Raw genomic sequence first — 23,627 nt, forward strand, 5'->3', positions numbered from 1 at the left:
TCATTTAAAAAAAAATGATTGCCATTATTTCAATTGTATATTAATGAGAGTAATGTGTTTTTTTTATGAATATTCCATTAGAGTGAAAAAATGTATTGGCCATTGAGAGCTGCAAGGAATGGAGAGTCTAAATAGGTTATAAAACACTGATTATTTTTATCAATTATTGGTTGAGCATCAGGTATGCACGATCCTATATTGTGCTCTACATAACAATAGGCAAACAAAATACCACTGCCAGGTCTAGTTCTGAGTGTTGATCATGTCATGGTTCATGTTTAGCTGACTTGAAAGACCAATTTTGTGTCATTGAGAATAGTGCAAGAATTGTTGCCTAGGGTGCCTGGAAAGTTGACTATTGCTGATTAACCCTAAACAGTGACGGGTGAAGTTAGTTAAAGCCACCTGTGCTTCAGTCATCCAGATGCTTCCAGTGAGCCATGAAGTAATGCAGTTTCTGTTTAGATGTCAGCTCTGATTGTCTTTGTCAGTGAGCTAAATGCTACCGTGTTGTGCCACTTGTATTTTGACTCTTAATTTGTATTTGAAGAGACCTTTATCTCTCTTATTTCTGATAGTCATTTTAGTTTATTATACTTTATACCTGTCACAGCAGGCCCTGCAAAATAATTCTCCTTTCAAACTTTGGGAGTGCTTAGACTTAAGCATGTCTCTGAGTATGAAGACAGTGACAGTGTTTAACAAATACTATTTCTTCCAAATGAACTGGTATATCTATGCGCTAATCATTTCCAGTGGCCTGGGCTCTATCGTAGACCATTTCACAGGCAAAATAAGATTGATGGGCCCAATCTGTTTTCAGGTTGGTGCTTATTCACACCATAAATCTACCACTCAGCTGGCAAGACATCATCAGAAGACTCCTGACTAGTCAAACAAACGTGTTAGGTCAGCACTGCAATGGGCTCGTCTGATTAGAGATCTTCACTGCATTCTGTCATCTTTCATATCACTCTTGCTTTATGTTAACAAGAACTACTGAGCAAACAGTAAAATATTCTGCAATCTGAAACTTGAGTGAGGAGAGAAACCTTATTGCCTGTTTTAATCATGGGTGATGAACCAGCATGGAAACAGTGCAGAAAGCACAGATAGTTACAAAGTTGCACCAATGCCTAAATGCTTGTGCCCTAGTTGTCAGCTGTGACACATGGTAATGTTTTGTTAATGATAGAAACAGACAAGGCTGCCCCTACAGGTGGCTTAGTGGTAAGGAGTCCACCTACCAAGCAGGAGACTCAGGAGACACAGGTTCAATCCTTGCATCTGGAAGATCCCCTGGAGCAGGAAGTGGCAACCCACTCCAGTGTTCTTGCCTGAGAAATCCCATGGACAGAGGAGCCTGGTGGGCTATAGTTCATGGAGGCAAAAAGAATCTGACATGACCTAGTGACTTAAGCAGCAGCAGCCACTTCAGGAATTAGCAGATGGGGTCTAGGGCTGGTGGGAGAGGGTTTTTCTGGAGAACAAAATACATTTCCTCTGAGTGCTGACCATTGCAGCACACAACTCAAACACACACACACACACACACACACACACACACACACACACACACACACACACACACATTCAGATTTTCTCAAAATGTTAAACATAGATTTACCATATGACCCAGCAGTTCAAATTCTAGGTATATACTGAAGAGGAAACATATATCCACAGAAAACTTATCCATGGGTGTTTATAGTGACATTGTTCATAATAGCCAGAAAAGTGGAACTACCCACATGCTTATCTCTTGGTAAATATATATGTGTGGCATATACCTACATTGGAATAAATATTCAGCCATAAAGTGAAATGAAGTGCTATACTGATAAATGGGCTTCCCCAGTGGCTCAGCTGTAAAGAATCTGCCTGCAATGCAGGAGCTGCAGGAGACGCAGGTTCGATCCCTGGGTCAGGAAGAGCACCTGGAGGAGGGCGTGGCAACCCACTCCAGTGTTTCTTGCCTGGGAAATCCCATGGACAGAGGAGCCTGGCAGGCTATGGTCCATAGAGTTGTAGAGTCAGACACGACTGAAGCGACTTAGCACACACGCACTGGTAAACAGTACAACGTGGATGAACTTTGAAAACGTTTTGCGAGGAAACCAGGTCCCCCAAAAGTAAGGTTGGAACTCCAGCTTCCATACATGAGAATCTCTGAGCTAGATATATCTGACTAGCCACAAAAATATATGTAATAGATGGAAGATAATTAAAACTAGAAAAGCTGTTAGAGAGTGGAAAGAGAAAAAAAGAATCAATGCAGTCTCCTGCTGTAGCCTTAAAATAAAGTGAGTTGGAGGATAATGTCACTAAGATAGGAATGCTCCTCACCGATGGTCAATTAAAGTTCCCTTGTGCCTTATTGATCAACCATTAAAAAATCTGCATGCAGTGACTGTGGGTCCTTTGGTAATGGGCTCATACCTCACTTATGCTCTTTTTAGAGCATGCATCTCAAACTCCATTCCAGAAACAGTCAGGTCTGTTACTTTCTTTGACTTATGCTCATGAGGAGCTCCAGGTGAACACATTTTATAGATGGCTCAGGATGAGTTATTAATAACCTTAAAGAACTGTTGCTTCATTTCTCTTCGTTCCTTGTCATCCCAGCCTCCAAAACCTCTTCCCATGTATTGTTAGGAAGATAATTAAGGAACTGGTGTGTTTTTTTTTTCTCCTGTTTTAAACTAAGGGACCACCCCCCAAATAATAGATTATTATAAATTTCACTTGTTACTTAGGAGCAAGAGTATGTTCAGTTCTTGAACTACAAAATGTGATTTTTACTTCTTGGTGAGAATCACTTCATGATCTTTAACAGAAAATCTAGGTGAGATTGTCTTACTTGAAGCAACACTCAGATGACTTCCTTGCTTCCCAGCAGCCTGCTCCTGGTGAAGTTTCCAAAAAATAAGTTAGTGCAGTGCACAGTACTGTACTGTTCTTTGTGCTTCAAAACACATACTGTTTATCCTCACAATAACCCATCATTGGGCAGTTCCTTAGTTAGATGGTTCTTTCCCTACATGATACCTTATATACCTAGTGAGTGACTCTAGGTAGAACCAAAAAGGACTTCCCTTTTCCCTCTGGTCTGAGGTCCTTGGAATTTCCTTTCTTTCTTTCATTTCTCATTCTTACCCCCAGTCAATGACTGCCCATGCTTCTGACAGAGAAGAATGGCATCCTGAGAGATACATACCATCCCTATTGCATTATAAGCTTTGAGTACCACAGGAATCCACCAACATCACTTGCTTTTCTCACAAGATTTGCCATGTTCATATTAAATTATAGGTGGTTGGAAGCCAGAGAGGGAAGGATGTTTTTCCTGAGTATTAGCCCAGAATTTATCCTCAGTGTTTTCAAGAATTACAGAGGGCAGAAGAAATGGAGACAAGGGTATGGTATGATTGAAATGTACTAACAGTGAAACTTAAATATTCTTGCCAAAAAAAATGTGAAGTTAGAGATGTGTTAATTAACTAGATGGGGCAAATCCTTTCATGATGGACACATAATATATCAGATTATTATGATGTATATTTTAAATAGCTTATGGTGTTAACTGTATCTTAATAAAGCTGAAAAGAAAAAAGTGTAGACAAGGTTTTAAGTTAAAAAGTAAAAACCTTCATTTACATATTAGGACTGCTCATTTATTGTGAGACCTTTGAGACCCTTTCATCTTCCCTTTTTCATTTGTTGCTAAACTTAAAAATACACAAGACAGTACATGGGCCTTAAATGAATAGACATGTAGAACTGACCTGTAGTAACAGTTAAAAAAAAAATAATAAAAAGCACCAACAGCAGCAAGGAAGGCTTATTGGAATTGTTTGCTTAAAAGGAGAAATGTAAAGAAAAAAAAAGAGCTTCTGTCCGTGTTTTAGGCATTAATACAGGCAGACTGTACAAGTTTCGTCCTCAAAGGTGTCAACCCTTTCTTGTCTTTCTGGTTTCATGTCCCTGGACCTCCAAGGAGCCATCGGGAGTAGTTTGAGTTTGGAGGGGTCATGATATCCTCTACTGGCTAGTCCAGAGAGAGGGGGGAAAAGTAGAATTCCAATTCTTGTTGTATCAGAAAGTGTTATTTCTGGCCTCAGTTGAACCATTAAATGTCTTTCCCCTGAAACATTTTCTGCATGATGGTTTTATCCATAGAATGTTGTTTTTCTTAAGCTTCACTTAAATTTTTGATCAAGAGATTTCTTTGTACATTGACTTGGATAACCAACTGTGATATTTATAGTGTTGGTTACATGGAAAATGCATTTTATGTGTCAAGCCACTGTAAGACCAGGATTTGTTGTTGTTTAGCCAGTCGCTAAGTTGTGTCCAACTCTTTTGCAACCCCATGGACTGTGCACAAGGGCTTCCCAGGTGACTTAGTAGTAAAACATCCACCTACCAATGCTGGAGACAGAAGAGACAGGGATTTGATCCCTGCATCAGGAAGATCCCCTGGAGGAGAAATGGTAGTCCACTCCAGTGTCCTTGCCTGGAAAATTCCATGGACCAAGAAGCTTGGTGGGCTATAGTCCATGTTATTATTGTTGTTCAGTTGCCAAGTTGTGTCCAACTCTTTTGCCACACCGTGGACTGCAGCCCACCAGGCTCCTTTGTCCATGAGATTGCCCAGGCAAGAATACTGGAGTTGGTTGCCATTCCCTTCTCCAGAGGATCTTCCTGACCCAGGGATTGAACCCAGTTCTCCTGTGTTGCAGGCAGATTCTTTACTGTTTGAACTATAGGGAAGACCAAGTTTCAGGCATATAGCAAAGCAGTTCATTTATATACATATATATTTTTTTCAGATTATTTTTCATTATAGGTTTCTATGCGATATTGAATATAGTTTCCTGTGCTTATTCATGCATTTATTTAATAAACATTTGCCAAGTGCCTATTATGTACCAGAAGTTATTTTAGGAACAAGGGTTACATCTATGAACAATAGTCTGTAAAAAGTCTAGTTGCTGATAATTATACACTAGGTAAGAGTTGAGTCCAAAAGATGATCCTTTCCTCAAAGTGGCTTATTGCCTGTATTTTCCTCCCAGACCCAATGGCAGCAGAATATCATCACCAATCTTGATTTTCTTGACTTGTCCATAATGTAAGTCATTTGAGGGTAAGGGTAAGTGTTGTATCTTTGTGTGCTTCTTAATCTAGCACTAAACATCAATCTCACGTGCAGACCCTTGTTACAAGTTTGCTGGTGCTGGTAACAGCAACAACAGCATTAATTCATAGAGGTAATTTGTGCTTTAAGAATAGGTACTTTCTAAAGGATTTAATCTTAAAAAACCCCTCTTGTAAGGTGACAGCTGTGAATTCAGAGAACTCTGAGACCATTCATCTGGCTCGTAGAACCAATTTAAAACCCTATGTATGAATGCAATCAGGAATTCCATATTTTTTGTACTGTATGCATTTTCATAATTCTTAGTAAGTATTTATTAAGCAAAATAATTGCTGTAAAAAAGTTCACCTTCCAGTCATAAAAAAGAATGAAGTAATGCCATTTGCAGCAACATGGATGGATTTAGAGATTATCATAGTAAGTGTAATAGATCAGACAAAGACAAATATATGATATCACTTATATGTGGAATCTAGAAAGAATGATACAGATGAACTTATTTGGCAAACAGAGACACTCACAGATACAGAAAACAAACTTTTGGTTACCATTCAAGATAGAGAGGTATAGGAGGACGTGTTAGGAGAGGTAAATTAGGAGTTTGGGATTAACCTATACTTGTGTGTGTGCGTTCTCAGTTGTGTCTGCCTCTTTTTGACCCAAGGACTGTAGCCCTCCAGGCTCCTTTGTCTATGGAATTTTCCAGGCAAGAATACTGTAGGGGGTTGCCATTTCTTATTCCAGAGGATCCGCCCGATCCAGGGAGTGAACCCACATCTCTCGCACCTCCTGTTTTTACCTCTGCACCACCTGGGAAGCCCCAACATATACACACTACGTATATAAAATAGGTAAACAACAGGGACTTACTGTTTAGCACTGAGGATAACACTCAATATCTTATAATAAACTATAATGGAAAAGAATCTGAAAAAGCAACCCAGGGATCAAACCCAGGTCTCCCGCATTGCAGGTGGATTGTTTACCAGCTGAGCCATAAGGGAAGCCCGAAAAAATGTGTGTGTGTGTGTGTGTGTGTGTATAAATAAATGTGTGTATATATATAAATAAGTGTGTATATATATAAATAAATGTGTACATATATAAATGTATATATATACACACACACATATATATAATTTGTATAACTGAATCACTTTGCTGTACACTTGAAACTAACATCAGATTCTAAATTATACTTTAATTAAAACAAAAAAGTTAACCTTCACTGTGGTTCTTTTCTATGTGGAAAGGGCAACTTTAAGTCCAGAACACATTAAAAATGTCAGGTGAGGCATACTGTTTTCTGTGGCTCAGCAAAAATGGCTATCTAATGCTATACTATTTTCATCTAATCTCTTGGCACAGAGGCATTCATCATTTTAACATCTATGCATTTAATGTTGATTTTTAAAAAGTTATTTATTTGATTGCACTGGGTCTTCCTGGCTGCACGAAGGTTTTCTCTAGCTGCGGTGAGCGGGGGCTACTCTCTTGAGCAGACTTCTCTTGTTGCAGTGCATGGGCTCTAGGGTGTTTGGGCTTCAGTAGTGGCAGTAGGCGGGCTCTATAGTACAGGCTCAGTAGTCAGGTTGCTAGGGCTTCGTTGCTCCCAGGTTTGTGGTATCTTCCTGGACTGGGGATCGAACTCATCCATAGTATTGGTAGGTGGATTCTTATCCACTGTGCCACCAGAAAGTCCTAATACTGATTGTTACTAATTGAAAAATGAAGAGAAAGACTGGTTTTCTTCTGTCAGGCTGTAAGTATTCTTAGCAATTGTTTCAAACTTTCACTGCAATGCTGTTGGCTCCAAATTAAGACAGACGTGTTTTTATTGATCTCACAAATGATATGGACTAGTATGGTATTGCCTAAAGTATCATGGATAATGTTTTTTGAATTTGAACCTTTAGTATTTTTAGTTTATGTTCCTGTGTGTGTGTGATCATTTAGATCCTTATCTGCTTAGTAATTCTAAAGGGGAAAGTAGATACTCGTTTATTTGAGCTGTACCAGGTGTCAGGCACTGTACTGAATGGCCTTGAGTATGTTATCTTACTTCTTAAATCTCTGAAAAACTTTACTGCAATCTTTGTCTTATAAATGTGAAAGCTGAGGCTCAGAAAATTTGAGTGTTCTTGTCACCCTTACACTAGTCATAGGTAGAGATCTGGAGTCTGACACAAATCTTTTTGATTCTTCCCATTGTACCATAGTCCTCTCTGCGGGAACATTTGTTTCCCTTTCTTTTCGAGATCTTGGTTTTCTATTTTATTAACATGACTGTGTTCATTATAAACTATATCACATTCTAGCTGAGAAGAAGTTTGGGAGCTAACGACTTATACGTAGATGGATTCTTAAAGAAGGGCCTAGCTGAGATGCTGTCATCCTGAAGTCACTGGGGGGCCCTGGCGCCTTTTGCCGGTCACCTGAGGGAGCCCATCAGCCACTGTCCTCCTTGTTAGGACCAGGAAATATGACGAGGGCATCTCGCCCCCTTCGTTCTGCACAATACGTATTCTCCTTGTAGTACGGTTGTCAGTTCCCCGGTCTCTCCAGCCATCCATCATCTTTCAGCATTTCCCCTGGTGCCCGCCACCTGGCCTGGGACAGTGGGGGTTAGCCTGTGAGCATAATGAATGAAGGGCAAGGAGATGCTCCGGCCCTTCACCCCCTGCTCTTCTCAAGTTTGAGCAACATGTTCCCCAAGAACATTCATGACAGTGGCTCCCAGCTTACTTGATGACCAGAAGGCATGTGAGGAGAGGTGGCGGGTTGTGTTTCTTGTTCAGAATATTGAAAAGCTAAACCTCAGAGTGGAGAAGGCAATGGCACCCCACTCCAGTACTCTTGCCTGGAAAATCCCATGGACGGAGGAGCCTGGTAGGCTGCAGTCCAAGGGGTCGCGACGAGTCAGACACGACTGAGCGACTTCACTTTCACTTTTCACTTCCATGCATTGGAGAAGGAAACAGCAACCCACTCCAGTGTTCTTGCCTGGAGAATCTCACAGACAGTGGAGCCTGGTGGGCTGCCGTCAATGGGGTCGCACAAAGTCGGACACGACTGAAGCGACTTAGCAGCAGTAGCAAGCCTCAGAAGCAAGAGACTCACAGACCATACGGTTCTTTGGCCATGGCCTTTACTTTTGATTCTGACAGCTTTATTTTCAAGACTATTTTCACCAGGTTGGTGCTGTTTATTAGTAATTTAGTAAGCTAGATTTGGACTCGTAGCCTGTAAAGAGGAAATCACATCAAATACAGTGTTGATGGTGCTTGGTGATGGACCTGGAAAAGTATGCAGAGGTCCTATAGATGAAATTTTGGTTGTTGGTTGAGGTGTGTGTGTGGGGGGGATTTTTCTGTTTTCTTTTTCTTTTCTTTTCAATTCTGCCCAGTCTTTACTTTTTGATTAGTTTAACCCTACTGTGTGAATTGGAGAAGGCAATGGCATCCCACTCCAGTACTCTTGCCTGAAGAATCTCATGGACGGAGAAGCCTGGTGAGCTGCAGTCCATGGGGTCGCTGAGAGTCGGACATGACTGAGCGACTTCACGTTCACTTTTCCCTTTCATGCACTGGAGAAGGAAATGGCAACCCACTCCAGTATTCTTGCCTGGAGAATCCCAGGGACGGCGGAGCCTGGTGGGCTGCCGTCCATGGGGTCGCACAGAGTCGGACACGACTGAAGCGACTTAGCAGCAGCAGCAACTGTGTGAATCAGTAATAGTCTTTGTGTAGCTAACAGAGATTTAGAGGAATTGAAGCAGGTTGTCTCTTGATATATTGTCATCATGCCTGTACAGTCACAGTGAAATCTTCTCGCTGACATTTCTAGTGGCTCCTGTACCTTGTTTATGGTGTTACATCTTTATCTTTTATGTGTGTTCCTCATATGATGGTCATCAACAAATGTTGATTAGGCACACCTACCATTTATACCACTTTGGGGATACACAGAAAATTGCTGACACATGTTATGTTCTTGGCAGTTTATGAAGGACTTGCACATAATACTTTCTCATCTAATTCTGATAACATACTACTAAGGTAGGTCATTGTTTCTCCATTCTTTCAACAAATATATTTTTTGTAAGTACTTTCTGGGATGTTACATTCCATGTGGGGAAAAGGTTACATGAGAATTAGAAAACAAATGACAGTAACAGGAGACCTACGTTAAGGTTATATGATCTATTTTACAGAAAGTCACTGTTGGACTTCCATGGTGGTCCAGTGGTTAAGACTCTGCGCTTCCAGTGCAGGGGGTGGGGGTTCCATCCCAGGTTGGGGAACTAAGATTCCACATGTCACAGAGCGCTGCCCCCCCGCCCTCCCCCAGAAAGTCACACAGTAATCCAAGTCTATGCCCCGACCAGTAATGCTGAATAAACTGAAGTTGAATGGTTCTATGAAGACCTACAAGACCTTTTAGAACTAACACCCAAAAAAGATGTCCTTTTCATTATAGGGGACTGGAATACAAAAGTAGGAAGTCAAGAACACCTGGGGTAACAGGCAAATTTGGCCTTGGAGTACAGAGTGAAGCAGGGCAAAGGCTAATAGAGTTTTGCCAAGAGAACGCACTGGTCATAGCAAACACCCTCTTCCAACAACACAAGAGAAGACTCTACACATGGACATCACCAGATGGTCAACACCAAAATCAGATTGATTATATTCTTTGCAGCCAAAGATGGAGAAGCTCTATATAGTCAGCAAAAACAAGACTGGGAGCGGACTGTGGCTCAGATCATGAACTCCTTATTGCCGAATTCAGACTTAAATTGAAGACAGTAGGGAAAACCACTAGACCATTCAGGTTTGCCCTAAATGAAATCCCTTATTATTAAACAGGGGAAGTGACAAATAGATTTAAGGGACTAGATCTGATAGACAGAATGCCTGATGAACTATGGATGGAGGTTTGTGACATTGTACAGGAGACAGATCAAGACCATCCCCAAGAAAAAGAAATGAAAAAAATCCAAAAGGCTGTCTGAGGAAGCCTTACAGGTAGCTGTGAAAAGAAGAGAAGCGAAAGGCAAAGGAGAAAAGGAAAGATACACCCATTTGAATGCAGCGTTCCAAAGAATAGCCAGGAGAGATAAGAAAGCCTGTGTGTAATTATTGAGTATCTAAAATCAGAAATCTTCAGAATTTTTAGAAACCGTTAGAGGTCATGCAGTCAACTCATATTTGTCCTTTTAAGATATGCTCATACTCATATTGAGCAGATTAGTGCATTGTTTTTTGTAGTTTCATTTGTTGTGTAGGAGGTCATTTGAAGTCATTTATGTTGTTCCTAAAGTGCAGAATTTAACCTGGTTTTTTTCTGCACACGTGCACATTTCCTTGATGATTCAATTGTGACTTGGTTTTATGATCTTGAGAAGTATTAATAAAGATATTTTTATTCTGTGGTTTTTTTTTTTTTTGGTCTGTAACCATAGGAGTAGTGTTTGTTGTAGCATTGATTCTCTCCTTTTGTTTTACTTTTAACCAAGCAAAACCATTGACTTAGCAGAACACTGATATCTCCAATGCAAATATAATAATACGAGATGGATTTTTTTTTTCCAAATGAGAACAAAAAGCTTATGATTTTGAATCAAGAGCTGTATGTGTCATTGTATTTTTTGTATTTCTTAAGAAAAACCATTCTTTGATTCGTTGGTGGAAACACATGATCCAAATGGGATTTGTCTAAACTCTGATGCCTCTGGGAAGTCTTGATGATCCAGGCTATAGATTTTTTAAGCTTCACATGTTTTTATCAGTCCATTTCTAAGATACCTCAGAGACCATTAAAACAGATAATAAATCAGGTGAGGTTTAGTTATGTTTGGTATCATGCGAAAAACTATAATTAAAAAGCTGTTTAATTCAGAAAAAAAGAAATGCAATATTGTATGTGTAGATTGTTAGGGTTTTGAGAAAGTCTATTAAATAGCATCTACCTTCCCCATCTAGAGTTCTGATACTATTATGAAATAATATATGTAAGCAAACGGAAGGTGAAATACCACTTCCACTTTCCCATTGATAGCAGGCAGACTGAAAGTGTAACCCAGTTTGAGAGCAGAATGAGTTTGCTTGCTGAACATCAGAATTAGACAAATTTACTTGGTTATAGAAGGTGCTGGACCACTTCATCCTTCTCTGACAAGGTAGGACCTTTATCTGCTAAACTTAGTGAGACAATACTGATCTTGTATAGGCATTCTGATTTCTGAAGTGAAATAAGAATGTTGCTAAGCTGTGCATGCCCAGCGTTTTCCTCTCAGTTTTACCAAAGGAGTTTACTCCCCCAGAGTGAGTGAAAGATGGAGAGAGGCCAGAGATTACTTTAATTGAGCTTTATTTTAATGCAAAGAAAAAGGAATAGTGATCTGGGGGACATTTCTCCCAACACCCCTCGATGTACATTTGTCACATTGTAAACTCTGAAATTAGGCCGTATCTTCAAGTAGTGATGTCTTAATGGCTATTAACTGGAAAATAGTCATAATGAGTTGTTTTTGCTCAGTACGTGTGAACTGAGTGGTTATTCTTCACATCTTAACCCTTCAGTATTTCAATTAGTGAACCTGTTAAGGAACATTTGAGGAAAGAGTATGAATCTTGGTTGGTATAAGAATATCTTCTGTTTAAACCTTCTAATAGCATCAAGAACATAACAACATTAAACCTTGCAGAATGGATATCAGCAGTTTGGGTAAAATACTGGATGTACTCAGATCTTAATAAAGTCTTAATTTATTTATAAATCATTTAACCTAGTTCTGTAATTTAAGCTATAAAGAACTTTCAATAAGAAAAAGAAAATTCTAAGTAATAAGGAAGCACTGTATACCTTAGTTAGCAGGATTTCTTTTTTCTTATTGTTGCTTATAACAGTAGTGTATCTTAAAATGAATGGGGTTTTAGATTTGATGAAACCGGCTTGGGTAGGTTCATATGGGCCTCTGCTCCAACCCTTATAGCCCTACCTAGACAAGCCTGAGTGGCCCTTCTTCCTTCCTCTGAACTGTGCTATCAAAGGTTGACATTGAAACAGTTATTCTTACTGTGCTTCTGTGTTCTCACTCCAAAGTGAAAAACGCGAATCCATTGCTTATTTAATGAGGAAGACTGGATCAAATCATTCAAAATAATTTTGTAAATATTAAAGGCAGCTGTTTCCAAAGTTGATATTCCTTATAACATCCATCAGACTGGCTTATTGTTTTTTTAAGTTCTAATAAGCTAATCTCTTCTCTTTTACTTTTTTTCTGAAAGGGGGTCCTGATGACAACTTAATTGAAGGTGGAGGAACAAAATTTGTTTGCAAACCTGGAGCCAGAAACATTACCGTCATATTCCATCCATTATTAAGGTAAGTCAAATCCTATGTACTTACTGAAGATCAATATTTTCATTATTTATGCTGATATACTGAATGCCAGTAGTTCTGTCAGCATTGAAACAAGTCATAAAAAGACCTTGTTGCATTTTATAGGTCCTCACAATCAAAGTTCGTCAATGGAAAAATAATATCAACCCTACTAAGTAGCTACTTAGTCTCAAGAGTAACACTTCATAAATATGTTTATTGGATTTTCTTTCTTTCCCATTCCCTGTCCTTCTACTTGTGACTGTCCCTCTCTTCCCCTCCTTAACTATTTCAGGGTTGGCGAAACCCATGGAGAAATCTAACCTGTCACTTGTTTTTGTAAATAGATTTTTATTGGCACAGTCATGCTTATCCATTTATGTATTGCCCGTGGCACTTCTGGGGCTCTAGATACAGAGTTGAATATTTGAAACAGAATCCATATGCCTCACAAAGCCTAAAATATTTTCTTACTGGCCCTTTACGGGAAAAAATTGCAGACCCATGATCTGTCTCACTGATTTAAACTAATGACTCAGATATCCTTTGAGAATTAGCAGTTCTCTGAACAAATATGACTTACGAAAACTGAAAAGCATTATATCAATCGATATGGTTTCATATATTGAAGGATAAAACTTGATGACTAGAATGAAATCTATCACAATGCTTAGTTTATTGTGATAATGGGATTTAAGAAAATAAGAATCTGTGATACTTCCATTTGAAAAACTTCTAAGAACTTCCCCTGGTGGTTCAGTGATTAAGATTCTGTACTTCCAACACAGTGGTTGCAGGTTAAATCCCTGGTTGGGAGAATAAGATCCCACAATGCTGTGTGAAATATATAGTGTCTATTAATTTATATAATTCATGATATGCTCTGTGTGTGTGTATATATAAATATATATATATATACATATATATATATTAAGTGGAACACTTAGAATTTATAAATTAACTATCATATATATCAACTGACTTTGATAATTAGTTTAGGACTTAACGCTTTTCCAATTACAATTGATTTCTACTTAGTCAGTGTTCCTAATTGTTAGGAAAATGGGAAGATTGCTTAATCATTATAGGCATCTTCTGACCTAGATCAAACACCATAATTTACTGCCAAGTATGCTATTGCTTCAATAAATGTAATCCTAATATTTACATTTGTTTTTAACGGTGGAAGAAATCTTTGGGAAGTTTCATTAGCAGTATTGTCACTTTTCAAGAGTTCTTTTTTTCCCATAAACTTATTTTTTTCCCCATAAACTTATTTTTTTCTTTTTAATCATGAAGTTAGAATAAAAACGGTATATACTTATTTCACACTAAATAATGCATTTCTAGTAAAATACTGGTAGGGTTGAATGTATTCCTGATGATTCTTTTTTTTCCTATTTTATTTATGTTGCTTCACTAGAGAGTTGTTTTACAGCTTGTTAATACTTTTGCCAGTGTTATTCACTTGTTTAGTCTCTACTTTCATTCAGTATTTTAATTGATTATTGATTAGAACTAGAGAGAATTTTGTTGCATAATGCAAATAGTTATTCTTTCTCTGTGTAACTCTTAGTGGAAGTCACAAGACTGATAAGTGGTCTGCAAGATGAGTTAATTCCTTCTTAAGCAAATGATCATTATAGACTTTAAATTAGCCTTTGGGTCAGATTGTAACCTTGCTTCTCATGGTTCCATGGGCTTTTGGAACTTCAAATGACTAAGATCTTTTAGTGTTGTTGGTTTTTGTTTATTTTTAATTTTAGTTTTTACACTTCAGCATTGGCTGATTACTGAATTTATTGTTTCTTCTAAAGTTTAGAAGTTTATGAGAGTTCCCTGGTGGCCTAGTAGTGAGAATTATGGGCTTCCACTGCTATGACTCGGGTTCAGTCCCTGGTCAGGGAACTGAGATCTTGCAAGCCCTGCAGTGTGGCCAAAAAAATAGTTTAAAAATTTAGTTTTGATAGTGAGAAGAATCAGTGTGCATTATCTTACTAGTATATTTAAGTTTGATAATTATCATAAATCATTTCTCATTTCTCCTGTAGTCATTTATGTATTCATTTTTGTTGTTGTTCAGTCACTAAGTAGTGTCTGAGTCTTTGCTACCCTGTGGACTGCAACACACCAGGCTTCCCTGTCCCTCACTATCTCTGGAAATTTGCTCAAATTCATGTCCATTTAGTTGATCATGCCATCCAACCATCTCATCCTCTGCCACCCCCTTCTCCTCCTGCCCTCAATCTTCCTAGCATCAGGGTCTTTTCCAATAAGTGGGCTCTTTCCATCAGGTGACTGAAGTATTGGAGCTTCAGTTTCAGCATCAGTCCTTCCAAAGACTATTCAGGGTTGATTTCCTTTAGGATTGACTGGTTTGATCTCTGTGCTTTCCAAGGGGCTCTCAAGAGTGTTCTCCAGCAGCACAATGCTAAAGCGTCAATTCTTTAGCGTTCAGCCTTCTTTATGGTCCAACTCTCACATCCATACATGATTGCTGGAAAAACCGTAGCTTGAACTATACAGACCTTTGTAGGCAAAGTGATATCTCTGCTTTTTAATACACTGTCTAGGTTTGCCATAGCTTTTCTTCCAAGGAGCAAGCATCTTAATTTTGTGGCTACAGTCAGTTTCTACAGTGATTTTGGAGCCCAATAAAATAAAATCTGTCAGTCGCTACTTTTTCCCTATCTATTTGCCTTAAGGTGATGCCAGATGTGAAGTGGGACCAAATGCCATATTCTTAGTTTTTGAATATTGAGTTTTAAGCCAGTTTTTTCACTCTCCTCTTTTACCCTCATCAAGAGGCTCTTTAGTTCTCTTTGCTCTCTGACGTTAGAGTGGTATCATCTGGATACCTCAGGTTGTTGATATTTCTCCCCGCAACTTTGATTCCAGCTTGCGAGTCATCAAGCCTGGTATTCAGCATGATGTACTCTGCATATAAGTTAAATAAGCAGGGTGACAGTATACAGCCTTCATGTACTCCTTTCCCAATTTGGAGCTAGTCCATTGTTCCATGTCTAGTTCTGTTGCTTTTTGACCTGAATATAGTTTTCACAGGAGACAGGTAAAGTAGTCTCATATTTCTATCACTTTAAGATTTTTCCACAGCTTTTTGTGATCCACACAGTCAAAGGCTTTAGTGCAGTCAATGAAGCAAAAGTAGATGTTTTTATGGAATTCTCTTACTTTTTCTGTGATCCAGTGGGTGTTGGCAATTTGATCTTTGGTTCCTCTGCCTTTTCTAAATCCAGCTTAAACATCTGGAAGTTCTCAGTTCACGTACTGTTGATGCCTAGCTTGAAGGATTTTGACAACTACCTTGCTAGCATGTGAAATGAGGTGATTGTAAAGTAGTTTGAACGTTCTATGGCATTGTTTTTCTTTGGGATTGGGATGAAAACTGACCTTTTCCAATCCTGTGGCCACTACTGAGTTTTCCAAATTTTCTGATATATTGAGTGTAGCACTTTCACAGCATCATCTTTTAGGATCTGAAGTAGCTCAATTGGAATTCCATCACTTCCACTAGCTTTGTTCATAGGTTTGAATACTAAGGCCCACTTGACTTTACACTCCAGGATGTCTGTCTATAGGTGAGTGATCACACCATGGTGGTTATCTGGGTCGTTAAGACCTTTTTTGTATAGTTCTGCAGTTCTTCTTGCCATCTCTTCTTAATATCTTCTGCTTCTTTTAGATCCTTGCTATTTCTGTCCTTTATTTGCCCATGCTTGCATTACTCAGCCTAACAAGACATTGTGTGCAATTAAACCCTGAATGTAAGCTTTTAATGGTGAGAGGTCATCTAATCAGTTTTTATGCCTATGGGCCTAAAATGAACAAAAGCATGTTGAAATAAAAAGATTTCTAGCCATGCCTAGGTAGATTCTGAGATACTTTGACCAAAATATAAACCTAAAAAATAATAGGACTTATATCTGCCCCCACCGACCATTCCCACTGACATATTTGTTATTTTTTGTTTCGCTGAAAACATTTAACCAGAATGGATGAATTTGCTCTAATAAACTGATTTTATTTTAAAGACATTGAATTGGGGGAATGGAAGGAAGATACATTAATGTTGAGACTTGAATGGCATGTTTCCCTTCTTTTGTCTAGGTCTGCCATGAATTTATGTTTTTTCAAAAATTTTTATTTTTGAGTAATTACATTATGGTAATTATTAATCATCATCTAAATGTTAATAAAGTTAAAAGAAACGTGAAGTCACTCAGTCGTGTCCGACTCTGTGTGACCGCATGTACTGTAGCCTGCCAGGCATCTCTGTCCATGGGATTTTCCCAGCAAGGATACTGGAGTGGGTTGCCATTTCCATTACCAAAAAAGTGTGTATTTTATTGAGGTATTAACCACAGTTTGCTATAAAGTAATAAGTTTCAGTTACAATTAATACATAATCTAACCATTTCAGGAACTTTGAAATTACTTTGTGGCTGCTGTTTGGCGGGTGGGGGAGGGAGTGAGAATTTATTTTCCCTATCTATTTTTAAAATTTCTTATTATTCTTTATTCTCTAAAAATAGATTATATTGTACCTTAGATTTGTTAGTGGGCTTCCCTGCTGGCTCAGTGTTAAAGAACCTGCCTACAAATGCAGGAGATGCAGGAGATGCAGGAGACTCGGGTTCGATTCCTGGGTCCAGAAGATTCCCCTGGAGTAGGAAGTGGCAACCGGCTCCAGTATTCTTGCCTGGGAATTCACACGGACGCCTGGTGGGCTACAGTTCACGGGGTCTCAAGACTTGGACGTGACTAAGTGACTAAGCAACAATGACAAGGTTTGTTAGTACAATTCTTTCTTATAGCAAAAAAAATGGGTGAAGATAGAGTTATTACTTAAAGAACTAATTGACTGCAGCCATCTAACTGAAGGATTTAGAAAACAGTCTAGAGCTTTACCTCTCTCTCTACTGCATGCATTTATTGTTGCATACATTCTGGAATAATCAGGCACATTAGTGTGGCTTGTTACTAATGTGTCTCTAATGAAAACAAAACCATGCATTTGACTTTTGTATTCACCATTTCATATCTGTGTGTAGGTTTTTGGTTTTAAAGGTGGAATCATCAAAGAAAGGTGGTGGGATTTAATGCCCACACATCATCATTTGAGAAACAGAAATTCCGAGTGTTTAGAGCCAGTTAGACATGAGAACTCAGGAGTTCAAAGAAGTCTTCTTATTGTGTCCTCACATAGCCCCTTCCCATTCTAACTAGGACCCCTAGTCCTGTTGTATTAGGGTCTTACCCTTATAAATCTTAATTTTTAATTTTCTTAATTATCTACTGCAGAGAATGTACATTAAATTTTGCAGTTAGAACAAATTTGGGGACTTAATTTATTAACTGATTTATTTGATCATTCTTTAAGCACTAAAGCCATTGTTTCAATGGAAAGGAGATTTGTATACAGCATGGTAGAGAGGACAGACCAATAAAAGTGGGTGTGGGGGAGCGGGTATGAGTGACCACTTTGTAGTCTTTGATATTGGTCAAATCACTGTGTGTCTTCATTTTTCATATCTATAAAATAGAGGAGTTGGTTGGTCTGAATTTTGTTTTCTATCTTCCAAGTTTTGCAATTTTGTGATTGGGAAATGTTTTTTTACAATATTTAGGTACTCCAGTGGCCTGACATTTAAAATCTGAAAAGTCCAAGTGACAATGCATTGTTTCTTTTGCTTATTTGCTTTAACCAGCCTTTAAAAGCCATTTGGCTCTTTAGGATAATGAACACTTTGCATTTATGAAGTACCTTTCTTATGAGACGGTTGCAAGAACAGATGTTTGTAGTCTTGGGGTGACTTGGCAGATGTAAGAGGCTGGAGACATAGTGGATGATGATGGTATTTAAAGTAGCAAAAATGTCACTGATGCTTACTCTGTTGAACACAACTGGAATATTCAGTATCTGGGCTGTGAGCATTTTTCACTATTTTTAGCTACATTTCATTAAATTAGGCAGCAATTAAACACTTCCTTGGTAGAACCAAAAATATTTACTGGGCAGTAAGGAGTAAGCTGGCATTTAGGTCGGTTAGGGGGATGAAACTTTTATGGCCACATGGGTTTTGCTGATAGTGTCTCTCTGGTTTTCTGTGTGCCTTTCTTTGGGCAAACAACAGTAGGAATGACAGGTAATTGTAATCATACCATCTAATCATTCTTGTCCATAATTATGGAGAAGAATAGCTTCTAAAAGTTAATCATGTCAGATGTATGCTAGAAGCTGCCAGTTAGCAGCTGTGTAGGGAACTGTTTCATAGCCTCAGAGAATGGCTATTAGTAAAAACTATCTTCTAAGACTTCATGTTACTGTAGTTTGAATATGAAGAAAGCCCTCTTTTTATGGGTGAAGCCGTTAACATTCATCTGTTTGGTACAGTTAAAGTCCTCTGTCCCTCCTAACACTTATGTTTCCTGAAATGGAAAATAAATCTCTGATACTGGTCAATGTTGACAATACTATCCAAAGATACTGAGCAAATGCTGTTATGCCATTAGCCTATCAAGATGCTCAGTTCAATTCAGTCGCTCAGTCGTGTCCAACTATTTGCGACCCCATGGACTGCGGCACACAAGGCTTCCCTGTCCTTTGCCAACTTCCGGAGCTTGCTCGAACTCATGTCCACCGAGCCAGTGATGCCATCAAACCATCTCATCCTCTATTGTCCCCTTCTCCTCCTGCCTTCAATCTTTGCTAGTAACAGGGTCTTTTCCAGTAAGTCAGTTCTTTACATCAGGTGGCCAAAGTATTGGAGCTTCAGCTTCAGCATCAGTCCATCCAATGAACATGCAGGACTGATGTCCTTTAGGATTTACTGCTTTGATCTCCTTGCTGTCCAAGGGACTCTCAAGAGTCTTCTCCAACACCACAGTTCAAAAACATCAATTCTTTGGCACTCAGCTTTCTTTATGGTTGAACTCTCACATCCATATATTACTACTGAAAAAACCATACCTTTGACTAGACACACCTTTGTCAGTAAAGTATTCTCTCTGCTTTTTAATATGCTGTCTAGGTTTCTTCCAAGGAGCAAGCATCTTTTAATTTCATGGCTGCAGTCACCACCTGCAGTGATTATGAAGGAGTTATTCTGTGTGACTTTCCATATATGAGAGTTTTTAAATAGTTGTGGCTGAACTATAAATTGTTGTTTTCTCTTGAAGAGGTAGTATAGTTCTGTGGGCAGCTTTGCAGAAGTTTTGTAGGCTTTTGTGTGTGTTAGTTTTGTAATAAGCTTTGCAACAAATCTAATTTTTTTATAGAGGATAATTTGGGAGTAATCACTTAAAAACTATGAATTATGCAGATATTGGTCTAAACCTGCTCTAGCTCAAAACGTCTTTTCAACCTTTTCTGGTACTGACTGGCTTATAAGTGATTTAATTTGGTAAGATTGTTTTATATCTTCAGAACTCCAAGTCTGCAATCCTATAATATCCTGGATTTCTGCCCTTCGTAATCTTCTCTCTCCCAGATATTTTCCCAACATTACTGCCACAATAAAGGGAGTAGTGGTTCACATGTATCTTCTGTGTGAATGGGGTACCAAGTAAATATTTGTTTAAAGAATTAATAGGTAACTTACAGGAGTGCTTAGCAATTATTTGTTGATTTGAGGTGAATTTTTTATCAAATATGAGTAAAAATATAAAGGGAAATGTTTTAGTAATGATATTGAAATAGGTCAGTCTTTCCTTTGTACCTAAAAATGGTGTGCATATTTCATATATGTATGTATTAAATATATATGTGTATATATATGTGTCTGTGTATATATATATATACATACATATATATATTGTAACATTGTTTTATCTCTATTGTAACTATAGAGTGTTTGTTAAAGGCTAAAAATATCACAATGTTAAGGTGAATTTGGAAATTTATTTTTTTAATCGCATTGATCCTAAACTACCAATCTTTTAGACTCATGTTCTGTTTTTAGTGGTTATATAGTAGAAGCAGATCCTTTTTCTTTCACCTTTTCTTTCTTATTACTATATTGAAAGGTTATGGTTGCATAAAATAACTTTTTCCTTATTCTTTCATGAATTATGGAAACCCTTCCCAAGATTATAAAACCTTTTCTAATAGAAGCAACCTTGCTTTAAAAGCTTTCTTATGTAGCTTCTGATTCTGCTAGGTTGTTTTCACTGTTGTTATTTTTTACTTTATTTACAAGGGTACCATAGCCCCTGGATTCTTTCTTTATATTAGATCGATAGTTACGTAGATACATTGTGAGAGTGTGTGATTATTAGAGTGAGCATGAATGTCTTAAACAGAAGTCATCCTTCTGTATGTCTTTCTCAATATTTTTGTCTTGGAGAAATGCACAAAACTTGGCCCACCGTGTCAGTTTGATGTGTGCATTGACATTTGGCAGAATATTATTCTGAGTCTTCACAGGTATGTGATATTTTTATACAGATAACACGTTTGTTCTTAATGAGCTAAAGCTTATATAGACATTTTGAAAGATGCTGGTGATTAGACAGTCTAGCAAATAACATTGTAGATCATACATTATTCATGCATGGGAGGAAATGTGGCTACCCTGTTGCATTTTTATGAAATACAATGTTTTTTTTTTTCCCTGTCCTGAGAATTATGAAAAATATTACTGTCTTTTCAGAGTATCTGACCTGTGAAACACTTGAGTTGCGGTATATTTAGATTTCAAACCCCACATTTGAGTCACTGCTTTTGAATTTATGTAGTAAATATTATTTATATATATTGTATTTTTGAATTTATATAATAAATGTTAAATGCTTTTTATCTTCAAACTAAGTAACCTTTGGAGATTATAAAAAAAGCCTTTTCAAAGCTTTTTTTTTAACTTTTGTATTTTCAAAATATGATAATGGTATATGGCTAAACACTGATTGCAACTGACTAGCAATTTTGTATTAATGAAGTGAAGTGGTGAGTCAGTCAAGGTTCCAGTCCACATGTCAGTGCACATTTCAGCAACAATGTCACGAGAGGTAAGACAGGCCAGTCTAGTTAGCAGAAAAGTGTTGGCTGGTCCTTCTGAGAAACAGCAGAAAAAAATGTTGGTGAAAAGCAGATTTGCCACCTGATTTCAAATATATAAAATGCCACTTAAAAGAAATAAAGCAGTTTTGTTTTTTGTTGTTTCATAAATCTGGAGTGGAACTAGTTGGTTGGATGTGTAAGAGATTTGACTCTACATAGTGAGAATTTTCTAATGAATAAAGCAGTTCAAAAATAGGAAAATTTTCCTTGGAAGACGGTATCCTTCCTAGAGATGCTTAATCAAAACATGAATTCAAGGTGCAATTAACAAGGTGCTGAGTTGTGAGATCTACATTCTTTTAAGTCTGTGATTGGAAGTCTTTCTAATATACTGTGCAGTTTCAGAACTCTGGTTGGAAGTGTTTCTTCCAGTCTTGTCATTTGGGTTAATTTTTATGTTTCAGTTTAGTGCTTATGATTATCATTGACCAAGTGAAGGTGTTACAGTTGACCAGGTCTGACTAGTCAAAGTCATTACAGCTTTGACTTTCTTCTTTCCAACAAGGATAAGAGAGAAACTCAGATCCTGGCTGTAGAGAGAGCAATTATTAGAGGAACTGCACCCTTCTTGACAATGGAGTTCCTTTTACTCTTTTTTTTTTTCCTTCTCTGCTCCTGTTTTTGTACTTTCCTATTTTTTTTTTTCCCCTGTGTGGTTAACTGGTGCATCTGTTATAAGTTAACTCTTTCAGTGACTTGTAAGACAAAATGAAAGCATACTTGCTTCCGCTGTAAAGCTAGTATGGGACTAAAACTATATTTTCAGATAAATCTAAAATCATCATGACTGCTGCCATGATTTTGACTTCAATTTCAGCTGATAGTTTAGTTGCAGATTTTCTTACTATCGATGAAGTTTTCTAACGATCAGTTAACATTATTGGAAGCTTACATATATGAGATTGTAGAGGAGATTCTTTCCAGTGCAAAATGTTTACCTAATTTGTGTGTTGCTTTTTATGTATTCTGAACATGTATTTGTCTTGGACTGCAGTAGCCAAAATATGCTTATTCAGCATTCAATGAAATACGTTTCCTTCCAGCCAGAAGCCCATTTACATCTGATTTTGAGACCTAAATTGATAATATAATTTGGTATCAAAAATAGCATATGAATACCTAGAGGAAAAACATGGTCTCTCCCTTTAATAACTTATGTTCCTTCAGGTGTTGACTATACACTGTTTCTCTGTGTCATTTGGAAGATTATTTTTAACCGTTTCCCCTTGCCTTTTCGAAAACACAGGCCCCAACCCTATTCATTTGGTCTCTATTGCTGTTTCACATACTTTGTCATTAGCAACTTTCTTACCTTGAGTAAGTGTCATTTGAACATTTAATCATTAATACTGCCCCTATTTTTTTAAAAATACGTTGTACAGAAAGTTAAATATATTCCATTTTGTGGCCAAGAAACCCTTTTTATTTTCCTTTTGTAGTAAAAAATAAAAAGAAACCTCAAGCTAAGCATGTGTTTTTTGAGATTTTGTTACTTAATAAATGAGAAAGGAGAGTTCCTTGATTCAAGCAAGAGAAGCGACAACAACCAGATTTAAAGAATTGACATGGAAGTGCCATAAAAGAAGATTGAATTTTTAATTACCTTAATTTCATGTTTTGAGTAAGAGCAGTGGTTTTGAACTTGGAAATGCTGGGTGTGTGCTTTCTTTTCTTTTTGCAATCGAAATAGATACTCGAGTCTTTGATGTCCTTAAGTAGTTTTCAGCACTTGTGGGAGAATACTAATGATTTGGTGATTATTATCATTAAGCTCAATGAGCATTCTTTTTTAAAATAATTGTATTTATTTATTTATGCCTGTGCTGGGTCTCCATTGTTGGGTGCAGGCTTTCTCTGCTTACAGAAAGCGGGGTCCGCTCTTTACTGTGGTGTGCGGGCTTCTCATTGCGGTGGCTTCTTTTGCTGTGGAGCACAGGCTCTAGGTGCACGGGCTTCAGTAGCTGCAGCATGTGGGCTCAGTAGCTGTGACTTGTGGGTTTAGTT

The 23,627-nt window shown here is 37.9% G+C and overlaps 1 protein-coding gene across 4 annotated transcripts in view; it reads left to right on the forward strand.

Moving 5' to 3' along the window:
* EXOC4 (exocyst complex component 4) overlaps positions 1-23,627 on the forward strand; it is an 875,766-nt gene that overhangs the window by 427,591 nt on the left and 424,548 nt on the right. For all 4 annotated transcript variants that reach the window (XM_081532917.1, XM_081532918.1, XM_081532920.1 and 1 more), the window contains one exon: positions 12,451-12,547. In XM_081532917.1, the coding sequence (XP_081389043.1) occupies positions 12,451-12,547 (97 nt within the window). The remainder of the gene's footprint in view (positions 1-12,450; positions 12,548-23,627) is intronic.

The sequence above is a fragment of the Giraffa tippelskirchi genome, chromosome 10 (genome assembly GCF_054371585.1).
Source record: "Giraffa tippelskirchi isolate mGirTip1 chromosome 10, T2T-mGirTip1v1.2.pri, whole genome shotgun sequence".
Lineage (NCBI taxonomy): Eukaryota > Metazoa > Chordata > Mammalia > Artiodactyla > Giraffidae > Giraffa > Giraffa tippelskirchi.